Source organism: Hyperolius riggenbachi, chromosome 11, assembly GCF_040937935.1.
Source record: "Hyperolius riggenbachi isolate aHypRig1 chromosome 11, aHypRig1.pri, whole genome shotgun sequence".
NCBI lineage: Eukaryota > Metazoa > Chordata > Amphibia > Anura > Hyperoliidae > Hyperolius > Hyperolius riggenbachi.
In genome coordinates this window covers 248,366,955-248,394,454 of record NC_090656.1, presented here as the reverse complement: position 1 = coordinate 248,394,454, position 27,500 = coordinate 248,366,955, and the positions used below count along the sequence as shown (strand labels likewise).

The window sequence follows — 27,500 nt, the reverse complement described above, 5'->3', positions numbered from 1 at the left end:
TGTGTGTGTGTGTGTGTGCGGTGTGTGTGTGCGGTGTGTGCGCGGTGTGTGTGTGTGTGTGCGCGGTGTGTGTGTGTGTGTGCGGTGTGTGTGTGGTGTGTGTGTGTATGGTGTGTGTGTGTATGGTGTGTGTGTGTATATTGTGTATGGTGTGTGTATGGTGTGTGTGTGTGTATAGTGTGTGTATGGTGTGTGTGTGTATGGTGTGTGTGTGTATGGTGTGTGTGTGTGTGTGTGTGTATGGTGTGTGTATGGTGTGTGTGTGTGTATGGTGTGTGTGTGTGTATGGTGTGTATGGTGTGTGTGTGTGTATGGTGTGTGTGTGTGTATGGTGTGTGTATGGTGTGTGTGTGTGTGTGTATGGTGTGTGTGTGTGTGTGTATGGTGTGTGTGTGTATGGTGTGTGTGTGTGTGTGTGTATGGTGTGTGTGTGTGTATGGTGTGTGTGTGTATGGTGTGTGTGTGTATGGTGTGTGTGTGTGGTGTGTGTGTGGTGTGTGGTGTGTGTGTGGTGTGTGTGTGTGTGTGTGTATGGTGTGTGTGTGTGTATGGTGTGTGTGTGTGTGTATGGTGTGTGTGTGTGTGTGTATGGTGTGTGTGTGTGTATGTATAGTGTGTGTGTGTGTGTGTGTGTGTGTGTGTGTGTGTGTGTGTGTGTGTGTGTGTGTGTGTGTGTGTGTGTGTGTGTGTGTGTGTGTGTGTGTGTGTGTGTGTGTGTGTGTGTGTGTGTGTGTGTGTGTGTGAGTGTATGGTGTGTGAGTGTATGGTGTGTGTGTGTGTGTCTCACTGCATCTTATAGTCCAAATGCAGGGAGTGCTGGCCTATTGAACGCCTGCCAATACGCACCTCCAACCTAACGCAATGTCGGGGACTCCCTGCACTGTGCCCATGCAGAAGAAAACACAAGGGGACACAAAGGGGCATAGAGGAGGACACAAGGGGACACAAAGGGGCATGGAGGAGGGGACACATGGGGGACACAAAGGGACATAGAGGAGGACACAAGGTGACACAAAGGGGCATAGAGGAGGACACAAGGGGACATAGAGGAGGACACAAGGGGACACAAAGAGGCATAGAGGAGGACACAAAGGGGCATAGAGGAAGGGACACATGGGGGACACAAAGGGGCATAGAGGAGGACACAAAGGGGCATAGAGGAAAACACAAGGGGACACAAAGGGGCATAGAGGACACAGGGAGGACAAAAAGGAGCATAGAGGAGGACAAAAAGGGTCATAGAGGAGGACACAAGAGGGACACAAAGGGGCATAGAGGAGGACACAAGGAGGACACAAACGGGGAATAGAGGAGGACACAAAGGGCCATAGAGGAGGACACAAGGGGGACACAAAGGGGCATAGAGGAGGACACAAGGGGGACACAAAGGGGCATAGAGGAGGACACAAAGGGTCATAGAGGAGGACACAAAGGGGCATAGAGGAGGACACAAGGGGGACACAAAGGGTGTTGGTGACGGTTAGGCATTGGGTAATAGTTGAGCATCAGAAGGAGGTTGGTTAGGGTTAGGCATCGGGGAAGGGGGGGGGGGTGTTGGTGACGGTTAGGCATTGGGTAATAGTTGAGCATCAGAAGGAGGTTGGTTAGGGTTAGGCAGCTGGGGGGGTTGGTGATGGTCAGGCACTGGGTAAGGGTTGAGCATCAGAAGGAGGTTGGTTAGGGTTAGGCATCGGGGAAGGGGGGGGGGGGGGGTGTTGGTGACGGTTAGGCATTGGGTAATGGTTGAGCATCAGAAGGAGGTTGGTTAGGGTTAGGCAGCTGGGGGGGGGTTGGTGATGGTTAGGCATTGGGCAATGGTTGAGCATCAGAAGGAGGTTGGTTAGGGTTAGGCAGCTGGGGGGGGGGGGGTTGGTGACGGTTAGGCATTGGGTAATGGTTGAGCATCAGAAGGAGGTTGGTTAGGGTTAGGCAGCTGGGGGGGGGGGGGTTGGGGGGGTTTGGTGATGGTTAGGCATTGGGTAATGGTTGAGCATCAGAAGGAGGTTGGTTAGGGTTAAGCATCAGTATAGGGGTTGCTCTGTGTAAGAAAAGGGTTAGATTTAGCTCTGGTAAAATATCGGTAACAGTTACTGATATTTTACTGTAGGAATTAGCACTGCACAATAATAGAATATCTGTAATTTTACCGATATTCTTCTAGCGGCTATTTCCAGTGCCCGTATTTCTCCGGCGCCATTATGCATGCACACACTTGCCAGTACCCCCTGTTTTCAGATGGTAATGCTAAACTTTCCCACCTGTAACTTAGAGTCTGACTTCTTATAGTTCCTTCATAGTGAAAGTCGGAGTTCATTGACATTAATATGTTTCCCCGTCTCTGTCCAGCCTTCACCGGAACGCTGCTTCTCAATGAAACTTTATCGATATTTGGCAAACCGTACCGACACGTCTTCTGTGCCGCTCGCCACGAAGCCCCTCCCCCATCGCTCGCTGCGTGTTACTTCCAATCGGTTATGAGAGTGGGAAAGTGTCGGAAAGATTCCCAGCATTATATATATTTTAAGGCTATTTCACAATGTGTCGCTCCCATCGTTCTTTTCCCGAGGACGAGTCATTATCGCCACCGCGAGATGGTTCTAAAAATACCAGCGGATCTGTCAGCATAAGAGGAACAGCGGCCAGATCCGCCCAGACTTGTAAAGATTAAAATAATAAACAGATGAAACTGTTATCCAGACTGGCGAGGCACGCAAGCGGCATGAGAGAGGTACAGACGCAATCAGCATACAGGCTGAGATAATTCATGGAAAACACTGCGTCAGGTCATTGCTGGGCTATGCCACACGTCACACTCTGTCCCCAAGCACTCAAATGTGTCCCCTCGCAGGGGGCTTCCCCACTTTGCCCACTTCAGACCACCAGGATGCTATATTGGGGCCGTAGTCACAGATCACTAGGGAAGCCATATGGGGGAGGAAGGGGGACAGCACAAGACAACAGGGGAGGGAGACATTAGACAGCAGGGAACTTTATAGAGGAGAAGGGTGGCAGTAGACCCCAGGAACTATATGGGGTACTTGGGGCTACACACCAGGGAACTGTATAGGGGAGGGAGGTCACTAGACACCAGGGAACTGTATAGGGGAGGCGGGTGGCAGTAGACACCAGGAACTATATGGGGTACTTGGGGCTACACACCCACCAGGGAACTGTATAGGAGAGGGGTCACTAGACACCAGGGAACTGTATAGGGGAGGGAGGAGGGCCGCTAGATACCAGGGAACTGTATAGGAGAGGGGGTCACTAGACACCAGGGAACTGTATAGGAGAGGGGGTCACTAGACACCAGGGAACTGTATAGGGAGGGGTCACTAGACACCAGGGAACTGTATAGGGGAGGGGGTCACTAGACACCAGGGAACTGTATAGGAGAGGGGGTCACTAGACACCAGGGAACTGTATAGGAGAGGGGGTCACTAGACACCAGGGAACTGTATAGGGGAGGGAGGAGGCCGCTAGATACCAGGGAACTGTATAGGAGAGGGAGTCACTAGACACCAGGGAACTGTATAGGGGAGGGGGTCACTAGACACCAGGGAACTGTATAGGAGAGGGGGGGGAGGGTGTCACTGGACATTGAGGATGGTTTGGGACTTGTTCCCAGTGTTTCATTTCTTCCCACTTTGTATTGGAGTTTCCCACCCCGGGGCTCCGCAGTGCGGCAGGGGTGTGTGAACGATCAGGGTGACCGCAGTATTACAAACCCGCCTATTGCTGGAGTAACATGCACTAGAAGGCCACACTTACTCTTTTGTGATGATGCCGCGGGGGCCGGAGGGAACGACATCTTTGGGGTCCACACCGTGTGTGTCCAGGATGTGCCGAGCCGCTGGACTGACGCGAATCCTGCAAGAGAAACCCAGATCCAGCTGAGTGAAGGCTTCCTTGTAACAAAACACAGTAATAAGCAAAAAGTATAAAAAGTGCAATAAAGAGACTCTGTACAAAAACATATTCCCTAGGGGGTACTCACCTCAGTAGAGGGAAGTCTCAGGGTCCCAATGAGGCTTCCCCCTTCCCTGTAGCTGCAGGCAGTCCAGCGCTGGCTCCCCCGAAGTGTCCCGGAATCCTCCGTGGAAAAGCCTGACAAGTGCTTATTTATTTACCTTCCCGGCTCCAGCGGGTGGCGCTGTTGTGGCTCAGCACAGAGATAGGCGGAAATAGCCGATGTCTGTCGGGTCCGCTCTACTGCGCAGGTGCAGGAGACGTGCGCTATTTCCGCCTATCTCCGAGCGGAGAGGCGATACTGCGCCTGCGCTGGAGCCGGGAAGGTAAATATTTACATCCCCGCTGTTCCCGAGGGGCACAGCGAGACCGCCGTGGGACACAGGAGGACGGGGGAAGCCTCAATCAGATCCGGAGGCTTCCCCCACCCGAGGTGAGTACCCCCCAGGGGAACGTTTTGTAGTTACAGAGTTTCTTTAAGGGGTCTCGAGTCGAGTTAGAAAAACCCCAATTTTCACTTACCTGGGGCTTCTTATAGCCCCTACAACTCCGGTGTGCCCCTCCCCGCAGCTCCGCAATTCTCTGAAGATCGCCAACTCCACGCATAACCGCGTCATCGCAATACGCTCTGGGTGGAGCTGGAAACAGCACCAGGCAAGTAAAAATATATATATTTGTTTTAACTTACCTCGTGTATCCTTTAAGCACACCTGAAGTGAGAGGGACATGGAGGCTGCCATATTTATTTAATTATAAACAATACGGCTTCCTGGCTGTCCTGCTGATCCTCTGCCTGTAATACTTTAAGCCACAGCCCCTGAACAAGCATGCAGATTAGGTGCTCTGACTGAAGTGTGACAGGATTACCTGCATGCTTGGTTCTGGTGTGTGATTCAGACAATAGTGCAGTCAGAGATGAGCAGGGCTGCCAGGCAACTTGTATTGTTTAAAAGGAAATAAATGTGGCTGCCACCATATGCTTCTGACTTTTCTCTTGCTCATTCGTTTAGATAACTGACTCTTCGCGACAGTAAATCACGCCAGACTAAATACGATCCGCTGGCGAAGGTAGCATCAAGCACATTCCAGTTACATTTTGCCTAGAAAACCAAATACAGTAAACAGAAGCTAGCCTCTCACGTCAGGTGTCCTTTCACCAGTTCCGGATCCTTGGCATGCATTGTCTGTGCTCGACACGCAATCATGCCTCTGTCGGCATCCTGTGATCAGTGAATGGGAACATGTGTTCCCAAAGCCAATCATAGTGCCTGTTATGAATGATCACTGGAATCAGTGAGATGCCTGTGGTCATTTACAAAATGAAAGTAGGAAACACATACGTAAGACTTCCTCTGTACTGTTGTTGTATACCCATCGCATTCAATTTTGAGACTTAAAGAGGAACTGTCACGAAAATCTTTAAATTTTAAACACATACAAATAAAAAGTACATTTCTCTCAGAGTAAAATGAGCCATAAATTACTTTTCTCCTATGTTGCTGTCACTTACAGGAGGTAGTAGAAATCTGACATTACCGACAGGTTTTGGGCTAGTCCATCTCCTCATGGGGGATTCTTAGCATGTCCTTTATTCTTTATAAAGACATTCCCCGAAAAAAATTTATACAAAGATGCCGGCCAGCCTCCCTGCTCACCATACACTATTTTGGCAGTTGGAAGGAACAACTGCCATTCACTAAGTGCTTTTAAAAACAAAGAAAACCCTGAGAACCCCCCTATGAGAAGATGGGCTAGTCCAAAATCTGTCGGTATTGTCAGATTTCTACTACCTACTGTAAGTGACAGCAACATAGGAGAAAAGTCATTTATGACTCATTTTACTCTGGAAGAAATGTACTTATTTGAATGCGTTTTAAATTTTAAGATTTACGCAACAGTTCCTGTTTAAAGAGAAACCTTAAGCAAGAATTGAACTTCATCCCAATCAGCAGCTGATACTCCCTTTCCCATGAGAAATCTATTCCTTTTCACAAACGGATCATCAGGGGGCGCTGTATGGCTGATATTGTGGGGAAACCCCTCCCACAGTGTGTGAGCCTTGTTGCATTGTGGGAAATAACAGTTGTTTCCAACTGCCAAAAAGCATCATCTCCATCCACTGACATCACCTGCTAGCAGTAAAAATGTCCCCATGTGATAAATGTCAGAATGTAAATCAGGGAGAGGAAAGATTTTACAATTGGCAAATACTGACTAAGTCATTTATACATAATTATTGTACAAAATGAAGCACTTTTTATTACATTATTTTCACTGGCGTTTACATCCAGGTAAACCTGGTTAAGTACTTATAGTTAGACAAGACAAATAACATTTATATCACACTTTTCTCCTGGCGGACTCAAAGCACCAGAGCTGCAGCCACTAGGGCGCGCGCTATAGGCAGTAGCAGTGTTAGGAAGACTTGCCCAAGATCTCCTACTGAATAGGTGCTGGCTTACTGAGCAGGCAGAGCCGAGATTCGAACCCTGGTCTCCTGTGTCAGAGGCAGAGCCCTTAACCATTATACCATCCAGACACTAGTTACAACCATGAAGGATGATGAGGGCAGAATGATAAACAATTATGGAGCACTAATAAATATTCATGCATCTAGGGGTGCTTGAGATGACGTTTACTCACAGAAAGGGGTACTTGGGTAACTCAGTCATTAGTAAAGGGGGACATGCTCTAATGTTGAGAAACACAGCTTTATGTAACACCTTGTCTGTTAGGGTCCTTTTACACTTAATCAGTTGCTGTCAGTTTTAACTGAAAGGACAACTGATGTGCAGTGCAGTGTCCATGTTTCCCTATGGCCTCTTTCACACTATACGCTGAAAAACTGAAGCCTTGTCATAATGCACTGCTATACACAAAAAAAAGTGCAACGCATGCCAACGCATTAAAGCGGACCTGAACTCAGAACTTCCTCGCTGCTCTAAAAGGTAAGTAACTGCATAATAACCTTTAAAGGGAACCTCAAGCGAGTAAAATTATTTACAACAAACACACACCGTAGCTATAAATGAAGATTACATACTAACCTCACCGTCAGTTCCTCTCAGAAGCTCACCATTTTCTTCTTACAGTGATCCCTTCCAGTTCTGACAAGATTTTGTCAGAACTAAAAACATACCAGTTGCTGACAGTTATTTATCAGCGACTTTCAGTTATAACTGAATGTGTAAGGTAATGTCCATGTTTCTCCTATGGCTCAAACGGGTGATATTACAGTTTAACGGTGTGCTGCCCAGGAAGCTGTTATGGGTAATGGCCATTTTCAAAATAGAGGACGGAGAGTTCCATTGATCACAGTGGACAAATGGGACGCAGGAGAGAAGAAAGATTGAGGAGTGGACTACACGGGAGGTAAGCATGACCTGTGTATGGTTATTTGGACTTTTTATTTTCAGGTTCTCTTTACTCACTGAACAGGCAGAGCCGAGATTCGAACCCAAGTCTCCTGTGTCAGAGGCAGAGCCCTTAGGCCCGGTTCACATTAGCGGTTGCCGTCCGGAATCGCCGTGCCGGAGCCGGACCGCATGCAGAACGGACGGAACGGACGCACGGCATAGCAATGAAAGCCTATGCGTCCGTTCACATGCGTCCGTTTCGTCCGGAGCGGATCCGGACTCCGGCATAAGACCCAACATGCGCTATTTTTTGGTCCGGCTCCTCCGGCAGCCGTATCCGGAGCGGAGCCGGACTGCACCATCCGGCCAATACAAAGCAATGAGAACCGGAGAGCGCACAACACACTGGCTAAAAATCCGGATGTTCTACCCCACTTCCTATGCGTATTGTAGCGGCGATTTTGGATGGGGACACATGGGCAAGCATTTTGGAGTGGAGCAGCAGTGACTTTACACGTGCTGGAGATGTTGGCAGTATGTCGGAGGTGGAGGTGAGTGCTAAACAGCGGAGGGCCTGATTCCACAGGTCCACCTTCTGCTGACCTCCCAGACCCCAACATTTTTATTCTATTTCTACTATCTTTTGTCAAACGGATCCGGATCGCATCCTGATGAACACCTGATGCAAACTGACCGGATCCGGATCGGATCCGGATCAGAACCGTACGGTTCCGATCCGGATCCGGTCAGGTCATCCGGTCCGTTTGGCAGGGAACCGCAAGTGTGAACCGGCCCTTAACCATTACACTATCCAGCCACTACTAGTGGCAAAGGTGTCGGGAGCCATTGGGGTTTTAAAGAAAAATAATAATTTCTGTGTTACAGCTGATACAAGTCCTGCAATAAATCTGCAGTGTGTCTACTTCCTGCTTTCAAAGAAGCCGACATATTGTTACCATCCTGTGCTTTCAAATGAGCTTACCTATCTTATTTGCCATGGCAGTAAGGTGACACAGGGGAGGCATCAAATTACAACTTGTGATTAATTAGACACAAATGAGGGGTAATTGCACAGGTTAAACTCTCTAAATACATACAGGGTGCGTTTCTCTGTTTTCCTTCTGTCCTATGCAAGAGTTCAGGTCCACTTTAAGTGTTAAAGGGCCCTTAGGCCTGGGACCCACAGGTGCTGGTTCAGCGCTGGGGATTTGGTAACCACCAGCGATTCCAGAAGCTCTGAGCGAATGAAAGTCAGTTGGAGCGATGGTAATCCCCCCAAATCAAAATATCGGGGGTCCTGCAGCATTTTTGGGGTGTGAGGTTCGATACAAAGTTTTGTGGCTTTGCAAAATTGTCTTTTAATTCATGTACAAAGCTATTTATTTTGCAGCGATTTTACAACCCAGAACCACAATACAGAAGAAGGAATTCCCAACCGCCGTACAGATCGCCAGCGATGGCCCAGGAGGCGTCTGCGATCTGGAAGGCAGAATGTGAAAGCCGCTCTAATCGCCGTCTCTTTCCTGTGCCAGAGCGATGAAGCTCTGCAGACTCCGCAGCTCTCGTGGGTAAATGAATATCAAACACACATTGCATTTCCCATCCCCGGAACGCTTGGACGCAGATTGCTTTATTTTACATCGCGTTAGCATATCTGCCACCCGTGCTGAAGACAGAGAGGCAGGACGGCCGGCGGCGGAGCGGCTGACCTTTTCAGCGCGATGACTCCGTTAGCTCGTCTGTGCGAGCATCGCTGGGGCCGCCCTGGGCTAGCTGGCCTGTGCTGCCGCGCTGAGCGTAATGAACACGCAGACAGCTGGACGCGCGTCATTAGAGGCACGCCGGCCGTCTCTAGCGCCTGGCTTACGGCACCAATTAAAACACACGCTTGTGATTCTCACACATCCGAGCGGTCTGCTGGAGATGGTGCGGATACGGGAGGATTGCAGGGAACGCAGGACGCCCCTTTTACATGGCGGCAACAAACAAAGCTGCGCTTACCCATCGTAAAGTATTAATTATCACCCGGAAGTTATTATGATACAGCAAAGTTTCAATTATCTGGAACGCAGGCAACCAGAAGTCTCAACTAACCAGCATGCCTGGGGATAACAGGACTGCTTTAGGAGGGGGGTTGCTGGCCATAACATACTCACCCAGCCTCCAGTGACGTCTTGTAGACTTCCTGTAGCTTCTAGCAGCTTTCCGGTGTCCTCCATGTACGGCTCCCGGCGCGAAGCAGAACAAATGGGTGCTGGCAAATTTGGGCGCACCGTGCGCCGCCATAGACCATAATGTGACTTATGGCTATAGAGGCGCGAAAGTCTTTCGCCGGCTCCAGCAACTGCTTTAAAGAGACCCTGTAACAAAAAAAAAAGTGCCCCTGGGGGGTACTTGCCTCGGGAGGGGGAAGTCACTGGATCCCATCGAGGCTTCCCCCGTCCTCCTCCGTCCCACAGTGGTCTCGCTGGGCCCTTTCGAAGCCACAGCCGACAATTTGTTAGAGTGGGGCACAGGCGCGATAGCGTCTGCAATATTTACCTTCCCTGGCTCTCATCGGACGTCCTCCGGGCTGTACTGCGCAGGCTCAGTAGTTCTGAGCCTGCGCAGTACAGCCCGGAGGATGTCCGATGACGTCATTGCGCCCGGGTGAAACGCAGATTGGAGCGCAGAAGCAGCCCGACCTGGCCGCCGGAAACCACCGGGAGTGGTGCCGAGGGCACATCCTGCCTGCCACGGCCTGGAGGAAGCCCCAGGTAAGTGGATTTTTATTTTTTTTCCCTCACCCTGAACCTTCCCTTTAAAAGGTAATAATTAAACAATCAGATACCCCCTCAGGTACATGAAGGACTAACAGAGGTTATTGAGTTAAGAACTAGAATAACATTCATATTCTACAAAAGTAAGAGACACAGAGAGCCCAATATAGTGTAGTATGTACTGGTAATATGGGTGTGACAAAGTAAGTGTTGGATATTAATACTCACAAACCAGGGTTACCAATTAGGCAACCACTGTAAAGGCAGGTGGGGAGATAAGATCTGTCCCCACTCAGGATTAAAGAGAATCTGTATCCCCACAAAAATCATGAAAATAAACATATCACCTTGTTGGGGGACAAAAAATGACTGTCCAGCCAGCAGGTTGAATCAGCCTCTCTAGAGGGGTCTGGGGACCGCAGGAGATGTACATCTGCATTGCAGGTCTAATGCCTAATACACACAATGAGATTTTCTGGCAGATTTACTGGCAGATCGGGTATTTCCAGCACGTCCGATCTGACTTCCGATCAAGTGAACGGAAAATCGATCGGAAATCAGATCTGACTTGCTGGAAATAATCGATCTGGCAGTAAATCTCATTCAGCCTGATTCACAAAGCAGTGATAACTCAGTTATCACGCCTAAAAGACTTTAGGCATGATAACCTTTGCACCGCTGAGTTAGCACCGCTTTGTGCTGATTATCGCGCGCAAAGTCCCGCGTGCAACCGCGCAAAGCCCCATAGGGAAGCGCGGTGCGCTGCGATTGCGCGCGCAAAACCTTGCGCGCAGAAAATTAGCGCGAGTTTCTTCTTATCATGCCTAAACTGAGTTTAGGCGTGATAAAGGGCTTTTCACTGGCATGCAAACACTTTGCACCGCTTTGTGAATCAGGCCCATTTGTGTGTATTAGGCATGAGGACAAAAGGAGGTTATCACAAAAGAGGGGTTATCTATAAATACAAAAGGATGCCCTAGAGAAGAAGCTGGTCAGTACTGAAGCCTTAAGCTGGCCATACACTGGCCCGATTTGCCGCAGTTTCAACAGCAGATTCGATCACTGGGATCGAATCTGCTGCCAATCGTTCACGCTACACGCCGAATTTCGATCCATTCCGTCCGATCCCGTCGATCGCGCCGTGCGGAAAATAACCGTCGATCGCCCGCGGGTAGGGAGCGCGTCGCTAGCGGCGTTCGAGTGCCCGACGACCGACGCAATAGAGCCGCATACATTACCTGCTCCACCGGCGCGACTCCCGGGTCTCCGCTCTTCTCCGTCTCCGCTCTGGTCTCCGGCATGCTTCCCTTCTTCCTGTCCCGGCAGGAAGTTTAAACAGTAGAGGGCGCTCTACTGTTTAAACTTCCCCCAGACAGGAAGAAGGGAAGCATGCCGGAGACCAGAGCAGACCAGAGCGGAGAAGGAGAAGAAGAGCGGTGACCGGGGGCAGTCGCGCCGGCGGAGCAGGTAATGTATGCGGGCGGGGGGAGCGGCGGCAGCACCACCACAACAGATTGTGAACGGTTTCAGGCTGAAATCGGTTCACAATCTGTTTGCAGTAAAGGTAGCCATACGATCCCTCTCTGATCAGATTCCATCAGAGACAGATCTATCTGATGGTCGAATCTGATGGCAAATCGACCAGTGTATGGCTACCTTAATACACACGCTGCACAGAAGTCATTTGAAAAGTCAGATATCGGACGCCGATCCGGGTAACAGGAAGCGGGCAAAAAAAAAAAACTGAAAAAGATCACAAATTCACCACAATAAATGTTTATGGGTTTGTCATTGAACAGAACTGAACTGTACAGCGGAGTGGGAGTCAGTACAGAAGACATACCCGTGCTTTGCAGGCTGTGTAGGCACCTTCACCGGGGCTGCAGTCCCCTCAGCAGCGGCAGGGGGCGCACCTGTCGCCGGAGCGCTCTGAACGGCTGGAACGTCGACTTGTTTCCAGTCTTGTCCTTCCTCCACTAGAAGAGCAATGAGAGATCCCAGCCTCACGTTCCTGCTGCCTTCCTCAACCTGCAGAAGCAAAGGAGATCAACAATTAAACACATGCAGATCATTGTGAAATACAAAGGAAAGCTATAAAAGTATTTAAAGTGGACCTGAACTCTTGCACAGGACAGAAGGAAAACACAGAGAAATGCACCCTGTATGTATTTAGAGAGTTTAGCTTGTCTAATCCCCCCTCACCTGTGACTAATCACAAGTTGTAATTCAATCTCTCCCCTGTGTCAGCTGATTGCCACAGCAGATAAGTAGAGCAGCTAATTTGTAAGCACAGGATGTTAACCCTATGCCTGCTTCCATGAAAGCAGGAAGTAGACCCACTGCAGATTTATTGCAGGATTTGTATCAGCTGTAACAAAACTTTTTTCTTTAAAGATTATTATGCTGCTGCTTACCTTTTAGAGCAGAGATGAAGTTCTGATTTCAGGTCCCCTTTAAAGGGACTCTGAGCTCCTCTCATGGGGGTATGCCTTTAAAGAGACTCCGACCAGTACTGCAAAGTACTTAAAGATGCATACCTTTCTGTAGCTTTCGCTCATTTTCAATTTAAAAATCGTTGTTGCCATCTTGGCTATTTTATAACTTCCGGGTCACCCCTGTCTTCTCTGTTAGAGAAGTGTATCACTGAATGAAGCAGGAAGAGGAAGTGACACGCATGGCCATTGCAAGAGGCTCCTCCAGAGGGGTCATAGCACAACTTTGTTGGAAGTCGTCTGGCTTAAAGGCATGCCCATGAGAGGTGCTCGGAGTCCCTTTAACCGGTTGGCTGCAGGGCTGAATTTTCCTGCTGCAGACAAATTGTGTCTTCCCCAGCTTGGTAGGCTTGGCAGGGTATGTGGCGGCAGGGAGGTTTTATAGTTACCTGTCTAACGGCTGGATCGGCGTCTTCTTCCTCCACCGCGGCGGCGATGTAAGCCTGACATGTCTTCTTGGTTCCGATCACATGATATGACGTGGTCGGGATTCAGGAGACCATGTCAGCGTTACAGCTACACCCAGTGGTGGAAGAGGGATGATGTAGGAGTCTCTTTCATCTCTTCCATGACCCCTCTTCCACCACTGGGTGGCACTGTAACGCTGACATGGTCTACTGGATCCCGGTCACATATCATATCATGTGATCAGAAGTGATCGGGACGCAGAAGACATGTTGGAAGTTCAGAGCCGCCGGTGGAGGAAGAGAAGAAGCCGTCTGGAGCAGGTTACTAGAAATTACAACCAACAACTAAAATTACAATAAAAAAAACAACAACATAGTTACCTAAGGGTCTGAACTTTTTGAATATGCATGTCAGGAGAGTATATTACTATATTTTTTTTAATTATAAGCTTGTAAATAGTGATGGACGCAAATTGAAAAAAATGCACCTTTATTTCCAAATAAAATATCGGCGCCATACATCGTGATAGGGACATAATTGAAATGGTGTAATAACCGGGACAAATGGGCAAATAAAATACGTAGGTTTTAATTATGGTAGTATGTATTATTTTAAAGCTACAATGGCTGAAAACAGAAATAATGTATTTTTCCATTTTTTTTCTTAATATTTCCATTAAAACGCATTTAGAAAAAAAACCCAAAGAAAGCCTAATTAGTGGCGGAAAAAACAAGATCTAGATCAATTAATTGTGATAAGTAGTGAGAAAGTTATTGGCAAATGAATGGGAGGTGAAAGTTGCTGTAATGCATAAGGTGAAACGACACTGTAGGCTGAAGTGGTTAATTTATATTGCGAAGCTTTACATAAAAAGAGTGTAAATTCAGGATACAACGAACGCACACTCGTGACCGGTCCTCTTTAACTTTGTGACGCACGGCAATCAGGGTTCTAACACATTCAGCTGCGAGATGATCTGACGACTTAACAGACGATCGCATTCATCCCTCCAATACGCCATCTGCGGCTGTTTAGCATTTGCAGGAAGATAGAAGCTTTGTGCAGCACACAATAGCTTTTGTATACCCTCTACTTCCTGCGGTATGAAAAACAAATCGCAATGAAAGCGATTAATACAAATATTTTGAAGCCGACATGAAAAGGAGCGCAGATAAAGAGGAGCGACGGAGGGGGGAGGGGAGGCCACATAAAAGAATGCAGAGTTCTTCCCATCCCTCGACGCCTCAAAACGCAAAGCTTGCCCAAATAAAATTACACGTTGCGGCGGAGTTCGCCGGCTTGTCACAATCCCGCTGGGTAATCACGGCGCTGTTCATCGGATGCTTAATTGCACGCTTCACATGACAAAGCTGCGAACCATTCATGCGCTATTAGCGGGTTTCACGGGACGATGTCATCTACGGAACGCAGGCTGATCATTACAGTGACACGCTGACCTCTGAGCGCAGGGCAAGGCTCTGGTGTGATAATGGATGTCGCTGGAAAACAAATAGATCTTTGCTGTACGATTAGCCTGCGGCGGACGAGGAGTACAGTCTAGCGACGAGTCATTTATTACTGTAAATAATGGTAGTGACATGCCAGCGTCTTAAAACTGGACTGTCTGTCGATTTTTGTACTGGCAGTGCAGATTGCTGTCGGTTAGGGCCCTTTTACACTTATTCAGTTAGTATGCGTTAGTGCGCGTTGGTAAGCGGTTATTCCATAGAAGAGAATTGTGAAAAAGATTTCAGTTAAAGAGGAACTCCAGCGAAAATAACGTAATGAAAGTGCTTCATTTTTACAATAATTATGTATAAAGGATTTAGTCAGTGTTTGTCCATTATAAAAACTTTTAAATCCCTGATTTACATTCTGACATTTATTACATGGTGACATTTTTACTTCTGGCATGTGAGGTCAGTGAAAGGAGATGCTGCTTGCTTTTTTGGCAGTTGGACCCAGCTGTAAACGGCTGTTATTTCCCACAATGCAATAAGGTTCACAGACAGGAAATTGTCAGGACCATGATCCTGACATCACACTGTAGGAGGGTAGTGGCGTAACTAAGAAGCAGTGTGCCCTGGTGCAAGTTTAGCATTGGGGCCCCCCCAAGCATGCTACACATAACAATTGATTTGGCGCACCAAAACCAATCAAGGGCAACCACAGTGTCAGAGGTGCAGGAAGGGGATGGGAAGCAGCTTGTTACTGATTACCCCCAAGCACTCTATACATAGCAATCCCTGCCAATGGCAACTACAGTGTCAGAGGAGCAAGAAGGGGATGGGGAGCAGTGTGTTACTGATTACCCCCAAGCACTCTATACATAGCAATCCCTGCCAATGGCAACTACAGTGTCAGAGGTGCAAGAGGGGATGGGGAGCAGCTTGTTACTGATTACCCCCAAGCACTCTATACATAGCAATCCCTGCCAATGGCAACTACAGTGTCAGAGGTGCAGGAAGGGGATGGGGGGCAGCTTGTTACTGATTACCCCCAAGCACTCTATACATAGCAATCCCTGCCAATGGCAACTACAGTGTCAGAGGTGCAGGAAGGGGATGGGGAGCAGCTTGTTACTGATTACCCCCAAGCACTCTATACATAGCAATCCCTGCCAATGGCAACTACAGTGTCAGAGGTACAAGAAGGGGATGGGGAGCAGCTTGTTACTGATTACCCCCAAGCACTCTATACATAGCAATCCCTGCCAATGGCAACTACAGTGTCAGAGGTGCAGGAAGGGGATGGGGAGCAGCTTGTTACTGATTACCCCCAAGCACTCTATACATAGCAATCCCTGCCAATGGCAACTACAGTGTCAGAGGTACAAGAAGGGGATGGGGAGCAGCTTGTTACTGATTACCCCCAAGCACTCTATACATAGCAATCCCTGCCAATGGCAACTACAGTGTCAGAGGTGCAAGAAGGGGATGGGGAGCAGCTTGTTACTGATTACCCCCAAGCACTCTATACATAGCAATCCCTGCCAATGGCAACTACAGTGTCAGAGGTGCAAGAAGGGGATGGGGAGCAGCTTGTTACTGATTACCCCCAAGCACTCTATACATAGCAATCCCTGCCAATGGCAACTACAGTGTCAGAGGTACAAGAAGGGGATGGGGAACAGCTTGTTACTGATTACCCCCAAGCACTCTATACATAGCAATCCCTGCCAATGGCAGCTACAGTGTCAGAGGTGCAAGAAAGGGGATGGGGAACAGCTTGTTACTGATTACCCCCAAGCACTCTATACATAGCAATCCCTGCCAATGGCAACTACAGTGTCAGAGGTGCAAGAGGGGGATGGGGAGCAGCATGTTACTGATTACCCCCAAGCACTCTATACATAGCAATCCCTGCCAATGGCAACTACAGTGTCAGAGGTGCAAGAAGGGGGTGGGGAGCAGCTTGTTACTGATTACCCCCAAGCACTCTATACATAGCAATCCCTGCCAATGGCAACTACAGTGTCAGAGGTGCAAGAAGGGGATGGGGAGCAGCATGTTACTGATTACCCCCAAGCACTCTATACATAGCAATCCCTGCCAATGGCAACTACAGTGTCAGAGGTGCAAGAAGGGGGTGGGGAGCAGCTTGTTACTGATTACCCCCAAGCACTCTATACATAGCAATCCCTGCCAATGGCAACTACAGTGTCAGAGGTACAAGAAGGGGATGGGGAGTAGCTTGTTACTGATTACCCCCAAGCACTCTATACATAGCAATCCCTACCAATGGCAACTACAGTGTCAGAGGTGCAAGAAGGGGGTGGGGAGCAGCTTGTTACTGATTACCCCCAAGCACTCTATACATAGCAATCCCTGCCAATGGCAACTACAGTGTCAGAGGTACAAGAAGGGGATGGGGAGTAGCTTGTTACTGATTACCCCCAAGCACTCTATACATAGCAATCCCTACCAATGGCAACTACAGTGTCAGAGGTGCAGGAAGGGGGTGGGGAGCAGCTTGTTACTGATTACCCCCAAGCACTCTATACATAGCAATCCCTGCCAATGGCAACTACAGTGTCAGAGGTGCAAGAAGGGGGTGGGGAGCAGCTTGTTACTGATTACCCCCAAGCACTCTATACATAGCAATCCCTGCCAATGGCAACTACAGTGTCAGAGGTGCAAGAAGGGGATGGGGAGCAGCATGTTACTGATTACCCCCAAGCACTCTATACATAGCAATCCCTGCCAATGGCAACTACAGTGTCAGAGGTGCAAGAAGGGGGTGGGGAGCAGCTTGTTACTGATTACCCCCAAGCACTCTATACATAGCAATCCCTACCAATGGCAACTACAGTGTCAGAGGTGCAGGAAGGGGATGGGGAGCAGCATGTTACTGATTACCCCCAAGCACTCTATACATAGCAATCCCTGCCAATGGCAACTACAGTGTCAGAGGTGCAAGAAGGGGATGGGGAGCAGCTTGTTACTGATTACCCCCAAGCACTCTATACATAGCAATCCCTGCCAATGGCAACTACAGTGTCAGAGGTGCAGGAAGGGGATGGGGAGCAGCATGTTACTGATTACCCCCAAGCACTCTATACATAGCAATCCCTGCCAATGGCAACTACAGTGTCAGAGGTGCAGGAAGGGGGTGGGGAGCAGCATGTTACTGATTACCCCCAAGCACTCTATACATAGCAATCCCTGCCAATGGCAACTACAGTGTCAGAGGTGCAAGAAGGGGATGGGGAGTAGCTTGTTACTGATTACCCCCAAGCACTCTATACATAGCAATCCCTGCCAATGGCAACTACAGTGTCAGAGGTACAAGAAGGGGATGGGGAGCAGCATGTTACTGATTACCCCCAAGCACTCTATACATAGCAATCCCTGCCAATGGCAACTACAGTGTCAGAGGTGCAAGAAGGGGATGGGGAACAGCTTGTTACTGATTACCCCCAAGCACTCTATACATAGCAATCCCTGCCAATGGCAACTACAGTGTCAGAGGTGCAAGAAGGGGATGGGGAGCAGCTTGTTACTGATTACCCCCAAGCACTCTATACATAGCAATCCCTGCCAATGGCAACTACAGTGTCAGAGGTGCAGGAAGGGGGTGGGGAGCAGCATGTTACTGATTACCCCCAAGCACTCTATACATAGCAATCCCTGCCAATGGCAACTACAGTGTCAGAGGTGCAAGAAGGGGATGGGGAGCAGCTTGTTACTGATTACCCCCAAGCACTCTATACATAGCAATCCCTGCCAATGGCAACTACAGTGTCAGAGGTGCAGGAAGGGGATGGGGAGCAGCATGTTACTGATTACCCCCAAGCACTCTATACATAGCAATCCCTGCCAATGGCAACTACAGTGTCAGAGGTGCAAGAAGGGGGCGGGGAGCAGCTTGTTACTGATTATCCCCAAGCACTCTATACATAGCAATCCCTGCCAATGGCAACTACAGTGTCAGAGGTGCAAGAAGGGGATGGGGAGCAGCTTGTTACTGATTACCCCCAAGCACTCTATACATAGCAATCCCTGCCAATGGCAACTACAGTGTCAGAGGTGCAGGAAGGGGATGGACAGCAGCATGTTACTGATTACCCCCAAGCACTCTATACATAGCAATCCCTGCCAATGGCAACTACAGTGTCAGAGGTGCAAGAAGGGGGCGGGGAGCAGCTTGTTACTGATTATCCCCAAGCACTCTATACATAGCAATCCCTGCCAATGGCAACTACAGTGTCAGAGGTACAAGAAGGGGGTGGGGAACAGCTTGTTACTGATTACCCCCAAGCACTCTATACATAGCAATCCCTGCCAATGGCAACTACAGTGTCAGAGGTGCAGGAAGGGGGTGGGGAGCAGCATGTTACTGATTACCCCCAAGCACTCTATACATAGCAATCCCTGCCAATGGCAACTACAGTGTCAGAGGTGCAAGAAGGGGATGGGGAGCAGCTTGTTACTGACTACCCCCAAGCACTCTATACATAGCAATCCCTGCCAATGGCAACTACAGTGTCAGAGGTGCAGGAAGGGGATGGGGAGCAGCATGTTACTGATTACCCCCAAGCACTCTATACATAGCAATCCCTGCCAATGGCAACTACAGTGTCAGAGGTGCAAGAAGGGGGCGGGGAGCAGCTTGTTACTGATTATCCCCAAGCACTCTATACATAGCAATCCCTGCCAATGGCAACTACAGTGTCAGAGGTGCAAGAAGGGGATGGGTAGCAGCTTGTTACTGATTACCCCCAAGCACTCTATACATAGCAATCCCTGCCAATGGCAACTACAGTGTCAGAGGTGCAGGAAGGGGATGGGGAGCAGCATGTTACTGATTACCCCCAAGCACTCTATACATAGCAATCCCTGCCAATGGCAACTACAGTGTCAGAGGTGCAAGAAGGGGGCGGGGAACAGCTTGTTACTGATTATCCCCAAGCACTCTATACATAGCAATCCCTGCCAATGGCAACTACAGTGTCAGAGGTACAAGAAGGGGGTGGGGAACAGCTTGTTACTGATTACCCCCAAGCACTCTATACATAGCAATCCCTGCCAATGGCAGCTACAGTGTCAGAGGTGCAAGAGGGGGATGGGGAGCAGCATGTTACTGATTACCCCCAAGCACTCTATACATAGCAATCCCTGCCAATGGCAACTACAGTGTCAGAGGTACAAGAAGGGGATGGGGAGCAGCTTGTTACTGATTACCCCCAAGCACTCTATACATAGCAATCCCTGCCAATGGCAACTACAGTGTCAGAGGTGCAAGAAGGGGATGGGGAGCAGCTTGTTACTGATTACCCCCAAGCACTCTATACATAGCAATCCCTGCCAATGGCAACTACAGTGTCAGAGGTGCAAGAAGGGGATGGGGAGCAGCTTGTTACTGATTATCCCCAAGCACTCTATACATAGCAATCCCTGCCAATGGCAACTACAGTGTCAGAGGTGCAAGAAGGGGATGGGGAGCAGCATGTTACTGATTACCCCCAAGCACTCTATACATAGCAATCCCTGCCAATGGCAACTACAGTGTCAGAGGTGCAAGAAGGGGGTGGGGAGCAGCTTGTTACTGATTACCCCCAAGCACTCTATACATAGCAATCCCTGCCAATGGCAACTACAGTGTCAGAGGTACAAGAAGGGGATGGGGAGTAGCTTGTTACTGATTACCCCCAAGCACTCTATACATAGCAATCCCTACCAATGGCAACTACAGTGTCAGAGGTGCAAGAAGGGGGTGGGGAGCAGCTTGTTACTGATTACCCCCAAGCACTCTATACATAGCAATCCCTGCCAATGGCAACTACAGTGTCAGAGGTACAAGAAGGGGATGGGGAGTAGCTTGTTACTGATTACCCCCAAGCACTCTATACATAGCAATCCCTACCAATGGCAACTACAGTGTCAGAGGTGCAGGAAGGGGGTGGGGAGCAGCTTGTTACTGATTACCCCCAAGCACTCTATACATAGCAATCCCTGCCAATGGCAACTACAGTGTCAGAGGTGCAAGAAGGGGGTGGGGAGCAGCTTGTTACTGATTACCCCCAAGCACTCTATACATAGCAATCCCTGCCAATGGCAACTACAGTGTCAGAGGTGCAAGAAGGGGATGGGGAGCAGCATGTTACTGATTACCCCCAAGCACTCTATACATAGCAATCCCTGCCAATGGCAACTACAGTGTCAGAGGTGCAAGAAGGGGGTGGGGAGCAGCTTGTTACTGATTACCCCCAAGCACTCTATACATAGCAATCCCTACCAATGGCAACTACAGTGTCAGAGGTGCAGGAAGGGGATGGGGAGCAGCATGTTACTGATTACCCCCAAGCACTCTATACATAGCAATCCCTGCCAATGGCAACTACAGTGTCAGAGGTGCAAGAAGGGGATGGGGAACAGCTTGTTACTGATTACCCCCAAGCACTCTATACATAGCAATCCCTGCCAATGGCAACTACAGTGTCAGAGGTACAAGAAGGGGATGGGGAGCAGCATGTTACTGATTACCCCCAAGCACTCTATACATAGCAATCCCTGCCAATGGCAACTACAGTGTCAGAGGTGCAAGAAGGGGATGGGGAACAGCATGTTACTGATTACCCCCAAGCACTCTATACATAGCAATCCCTGCCAATGGCAACTACAGTGTCAGAGGTGCAAGAAGGGGATGGGGAGCAGCTTGTTACTGATTACCCCCAAGCACTCTATACATAGCAATCCCTGCCAATGGCAACTACAGTGTCAGAGGTGCAGGAAGGGGGTGGGGAGCAGCATGTTACTGATTACCCCCAAGCACTCTATACATAGCAATCCCTGCCAATGGCAACTACAGTGTCAGAGGTGCAAGAAGGGGATGGGGAGCAGCTTGTTACTGATTACCCCCAAGCACTCTATACATAGCAATCCCTGCCAATGGCAACTACAGTGTCAGAGGTGCAGGAAGGGGATGGGGAGCAGCATGTTACTGATTACCCCCAAGCACTCTATACATAGCAATCCCTGCCAATGGCAACTACAGTGTCAGAGGTGCAAGAAGGGGGCGGGGAGCAGCTTGTTACTGATTATCCCCAAGCACTCTATACATAGCAATCCCTGCCAATGGCAACTACAGTGTCAGAGGTGCAAGAAGGGGATGGGGAGCAGCTTGTTACTGATTACCCCCAAGCACTCTATACATAGCAATCCCTGCCAATGGCAACTACAGTGTCAGAGGTGCAGGAAGGGGATGGGGAGCAGCATGTTACTGATTACCCCCAAGCACTCTATACATAGCAATCCCTGCCAATGGCAACTACAGTGTCAGAGGTGCAAGAAGGGGATGGGGAGCAGCTTGTTACTGATTACCCCCAAGCACTCTATACATAGCAATCCCTACCAATGGCAACTACAGTGTCAGAGGTACAAGAAGGGGATGGGGAGCAGCTTGTTACTGATTATCCCCAAGCACTCTATACATAGCAATCCCTGCCAATGGCAACTACAGTGTCAGAGGTACAAGAAGGGGATGGGGAGCAGCTTGTTACTGATTACCCCCAAGCACTCTATACATAGCAATCCCTGCCAATGGCAACTACAGTGTCAGAGGTGCAGGAAGGGGATGGGGAGCAGCATGTTACTGATTACCCCCAAGCACTCTATACATAGCAATCCCTGCCAATGGCAACTACAGTGTCAGAGGTGCAAGAAGGGGATGGGGAGCAGCTTGTTACTGATTATCCCCAAGCACTCTATACATAGCAATCCCTGCCAATGGCAACTACAGTGTCAGAGGTGCAAGAAGGGGATGGGGAGCAGCTTGTTACTGATTACCCCCAAGCACTCTATACATAGCAATCCCTGCCAATGGCAACTACAGTGTCAGAGGTGCAGGAAGGGGATGGGGAGCAGCATGTTACTGATTACCCCCAAGCACTCTATACATAGCAATCCCTGCCAATGGCAACTACAGTGTCAGAGGTGCAAGAAGGGGATGGGGAGCAGCTTGTTACTGATTACCCCCAAGCACTCTATACATAGCAATCCCTACCAATGGCAACTACAGTGTCAGAGGTACAAGAAGGGGATGGGGAGCAGCTTGTTACTGATTACCCCCAAGCACTCTATACATAGCAATCCCTGCCAATGGCAACTACAGTGTCAGAGGTACAAGAAGGGGGTGGGGAACAGCTTGTTACTGATTACCCCCAAGCACTCTATACATAGCAATCCCTGCCAATGGCAACTACAGTGTCAGAGGTGCAAGAAGGGGATGGGGAGCAGCTTGTTACTGATTACCCCCAAGCACTCTATACATAACAATCCCTGCCAATGGCAACTACAGTGTCAGAGGTACAAGAAGGGGATGGGGAGCAGCTTGTTACTGATTACCCCCAAGCACTCTATACATAGCAATCCCTACCAATGGCAACTACAGTGTCAGAGGTACAAGAAGGGGATGGGGAGCAGCTTGTTACTGATTATCCCCAAGCACTCTATACATAGCAATCCCTGCCAATGGCAACTACAGTGTCAGAGGTACAAGAAGGGGGTGGGGAACAGCTTGTTACTGATTACCCCCAAGCACTCTATACATAGCAATCCCTGCCAATGGCAACTACAGTGTCAGAGGTGCAAGAAGGGGATGGGGAGCAGCTTGTTACTGATTACCCCCAAGCACTCTATACATAGCAATCCCTGCCAATGGCAACTACAGTGTCAGAGGTACAAGAAGGGGATGGGGAGCAGCATGTTACTGATTACCCCCAAGCACTCTATACATAGCAATCCCTGCCAATGGCAACTACAGTGTCAGAGGTACAAGAAGGGGATGGGGAGCAGCTTGTTACTGATTACCCCCAAGCACTCTATACATAGCAATCCCTGCCAATGGCAACTACAGTGTCAGAGGTGCAAGAAGGGGATGGGGAGCAGCTTGTTACTGATTACCCCCAAGCACTCTATACATAGCAATCCCTGCCAATGGCAACTACAGTGTCAGAGGAGCAAGAAGGGGATGGGGAGCAGCTTGTTACTGATTACCCCCAAGCACTCTATACATAGCAATCCCTGCCAATGGCAACTACAGTGTCAGAGGTGCAAGAAGGGGATGGGGAGCAGCTTGTTACTGATTACCCCCAAGCACTCTATACATAGCAATCCCTGCCAATGGCAACTACAGTGTCAGAGGTGCAAGAAGGGGATGGGGAGCAGCTTGTTACTGATTACCCCCAAGCACTCTATACATAGCAATCCCTGCCAATGGCAACTACAGTGTCAGAGGTGCAAGAAGGGGATGGGGAGCAGCTTGTTACTGATTACCCCCAAGCACTCTATACATAGCAATCCCTGCCAATGGCAACTACAGTGTCAGAGGTGCAAGAAGGGGATGGGGAGCAGCTTGTTACTGATTACCCCCAAGCACTCTATACATAGCAATCCCTGCCAATGGCAACTACAGTGTCAGAGGTGCAAGAAGGGGATGGGGAGCAGCTTGTTACTGATTACCCCCAAGCACTCTATACATAGCAATCCCTGCCAATGGCAACTACAGTGTCAGAGGTGCAAGAAGGGGATGGGGAGCAGCTTGTTACTGATTACCCCCAAGCACTCTATACATAGCAATCCCTGCCAATGGCAACTACAGTGTCAGAGGTGCAAGAAGGGGATGGGGAGCAGCTTGTTACTGATTACCCCCAAGCACTCTATACATAGCAATCCCTGCCAATGGCAACTACAGTGTCAGAGGTACAAGAAGGGGATGGGGAGTAGCTTGTTACTGATTACCCCCAAGCACTCTATACATAGCAATCCCTGCCAATGGCAACTACAGTGTCAGAGGAGCAAGAAGGGGATGGGGAACAGCTTGTTAATGATTACCCCCAAGCACTCTATACATAGCAATCCCTGCCAATGGCAACTACAGTGTCAGAGGTGCAAGAGGGGGATGGGGAGCAGCATGTTACTGATTACCCCCAAGCACTCTATACATAGCAATCCCTGCCAATGGCAACTACAGTGTCAGAGGTGCAAGAAGGGGACGGGGAGCAGCTTGTTACTGATTACCCCCAAGCACTCTATACATAGCAATCCCTGCCAATGGCAACTACAGTGTCAGAGGTGCAAGAAGGGGATGGGGAGCAGCTTGTTACTGATTACTGCTATTCAAGTCCACTATAGAAGTGATTATTATCAGCACAGGACCAATGAAGAGCTAATACTGTGTTTGAGGGGTGGGCCCCTCGGGGCCCCTCTAGCCCAAGAGCCCAGAGGCGGTCGCTACCTCTGCGCCACTATGGGAAAGGAGGTTTCACCACAATATCAGCCATACAGCGCCCCCTGATGGTCTGTTTGAGAAAAGGAAAAGATCTCTCATGTAAAAGGGGGCATCAGCTACTGATTGGGATGAAGTTCAATTCTTGGTCACGGTTTCTCTTTAAAAAACGAGTACAGTGAGGACTAAGCCATAGGGAAACATGGGCATTACTTTGAAAACCCGTTTTCTTTCCGTTTTAACTGAGAGCAACTGATAAAGTGTAAAAGGGGCCTTAGGAATCTGGGAGTCCCTGTGTAGTTACAAGTGCCCCTTCCGGTGAGACAGAAAAGAGAGAGAGCACACTGTAACTCAGTGTTCCCCAACCCTGTCCTCAAGGCCCACCAACACTGCATGTTTTGTGGAAATCCACAGAGGTAGCTAATCAGCTCTGCTGAGACACTAATTACCTCACCTGTGCAGGTTTGTGGTTTCCTGCAAAACATGCACTGTTAGTGGGCCTGGAGGACAAGGTTGGGGAACTCTGCTGTAACTGACATAAAGAGGGACAATGCCCCATTGGAAAGGTCTCACGTTTTGTAGATGCTGGGAAAGCCCTTACGGGATTGGCAGCTTGCAGGTTTGTGTCCCTCTTATGCTTGGGGCGGGGCTCTAGCGGCAATGTCTCGGAGGAGTGTCCAGTTCTTGGCTTGTAGGAGGAGCTCACTTGGTCAAGTGCACACAGCATTGGTAGATAGTTGCACCGGGCCGGTACGGGTTGGAGTAACCGGCAGTGAGTGTAGAAAAGTGGTGGGAGCAGCAGAGCGACAATGAGAGGCTGCTGCAAGTCTTTAAACTTATTTGCAACGCATTTCGCAGGGCCCTCTGCGCTTCATCAAAATAAAGCGGGGTAGTGCCCTGCGAAACGCGTCGCAAATAAAGCGTTAAAGACTTGCAGCAGCCTCTGACTACCTCTTGAAGCTCATCAAGAGAATGCCAAGAGCGTGCAAAGCAGTAATCTCAGCAAAAGATCAAAAGGTGGCTACTTTGAAGAACCAAGAATATGACATATTTTCAGTTGTTTCACACTTTTTGGTTATGTACAATACTCCCACATGTGTAAGTAACGCAGGAAGAAGTAAAGGCAAGACTGAATAAATTAAAAATAGACAAGGCACCTGGCCCGGATGGCATGCATCCTCGGGTCCTAAGGGAATTAAGTTCAGTTATAGCTAAGCCCCTTTATCTTATCTTATCTTTTGTGACTCTCTTGCAACTGGCAGAGTCCCAGTGGATTGGCGTACAGCCCACGTTTTCCCATTATTTAAGAAGGGCAAAAATCTGATCCAGGAAATTATAGACCTGTAAGCTTAACATCAGTTGTATGCAAACTATTTGAGGGGTTACTAAGAGATACTATACATGACTTCATAGTAGAAAATAATCTTATTTCTCAGCATCAACATGGGTTTACTAAAGACAGGTCCTGTTTGACTAACATGCTCAGCTTTTATGAGGTAGTGAATGCTAATATGGATATTGGGAATGCTGTAGATGTGATATACTTGGACTTTGCAAAGGCCTTTGACACTGTTCCCCACAAAAGTCTGGTGCAAAAGTTGAGGATGCAAGGACTGGGGAAGAGTCTGTGTGCATGGATAGGGAACTGGCTAATGGACAGAAAACAAAGAGTTGTGGTCAATGGATCGTACTCAAAATGGGAGACTGTTAGCAGTGGGGTCCCACAGGGGTCTGTTCTGGGTCCAGTGCTCTTCAATTTATTTATTAATGACCTAGTAGATGCAGTAGTGAGCAATGTTGCTATTTTTGCAGATGATACAAAATTGTGCAGAATCATCAACTCTCAGGAAGATAGTGTCATATTGCAACAGGATCTGGATAGGATGGCTATATGGGCACATACATGGCAGATGAATTTCAATGTTGAAAAATGTAAAGTCATGCATTTTGGTCGTACCAATGGTCTAGCACCATACAAAATAAATGGGATACAGTTGGGGACATCAAACTTGGAGAAGGACTTAGGAGTACTCATCGACAACAAGTTAAATAATCGTACTCAATGCCAAACCGCTGCAGCTAAAGCTAACAAAATTTTGGGATGCATTAAAAAGGGAAATAAAAACTCGAGATGCTAGCATAATATTGCCCCTGTTTAACTCTCTAGTAAGGCCACATCTGGAATATGGAATTCCGTTCTGGGCACCACATTACAAAAAAGATATTGCAGTTTTAGAGCAGGTGCAGAGACGAGCAACAAAATTGATACGTGGGATGGAAGGTCTCGCTTACCAAGAAAGGTTAGATAAACTGGGTTTATTTAGTCTAGAGAAAAGACGCCTTAGAGGAGATCTAATTAACATGTATAAATACATCAGAGGGCAATATAAAAGCTTGGCGGATTAGCTTTTTGTCCCTAGGCCTTCTCAAAGGACTAGAGGACATGATCTGCGCATGGAGGAAAAACGTTTTGGCCATTTATTTAGGAAAGGGTTCTTTACAGTAAGAGTGATTAAGATGTGGAATGCATTGCCACAGGAAGTCGTTATGGCAAACTCTATACCTGCATTTAAAGGGGGCTTAAGCCTCATCTACACGGGTAGATGAGGCTGCGATCCGGCGGCTCGATTAGCCGCCGGATCGCCTCTTCCGCTTGCCCGCCGCGTCCCTGCTCGCCGCTCGTGCACCGCATTCGATTCCCCGCCGGCGCCGCTTATCTACCGCTCGATTCCCTGCCATTGTCCCCTCGCGGGGAGCGAGCAGGGAATCGGCGGTGGGGAGATCCGTCCTGT

At 48.9% G+C, this 27,500-nt stretch overlaps 1 protein-coding gene across 1 annotated transcript in view; it reads right to left on the bottom strand.

Moving 5' to 3' along the window:
* PDHX (pyruvate dehydrogenase complex component X) overlaps window positions 1-27,500 on the bottom strand; it is a 234,356-nt gene that overhangs the window by 126,253 nt on the left and 80,603 nt on the right. Inside the window, exons 4-5 of the mRNA XM_068260171.1 lie at window positions 11,925-12,109; window positions 3,769-3,867 (exon numbers count right to left, since the gene is read on the bottom strand). Coding sequence (XP_068116272.1) covers window positions 3,769-3,867; window positions 11,925-12,109 — 284 coding nt within the window. The remainder of the gene's footprint in view (window positions 1-3,768; window positions 3,868-11,924; window positions 12,110-27,500) is intronic.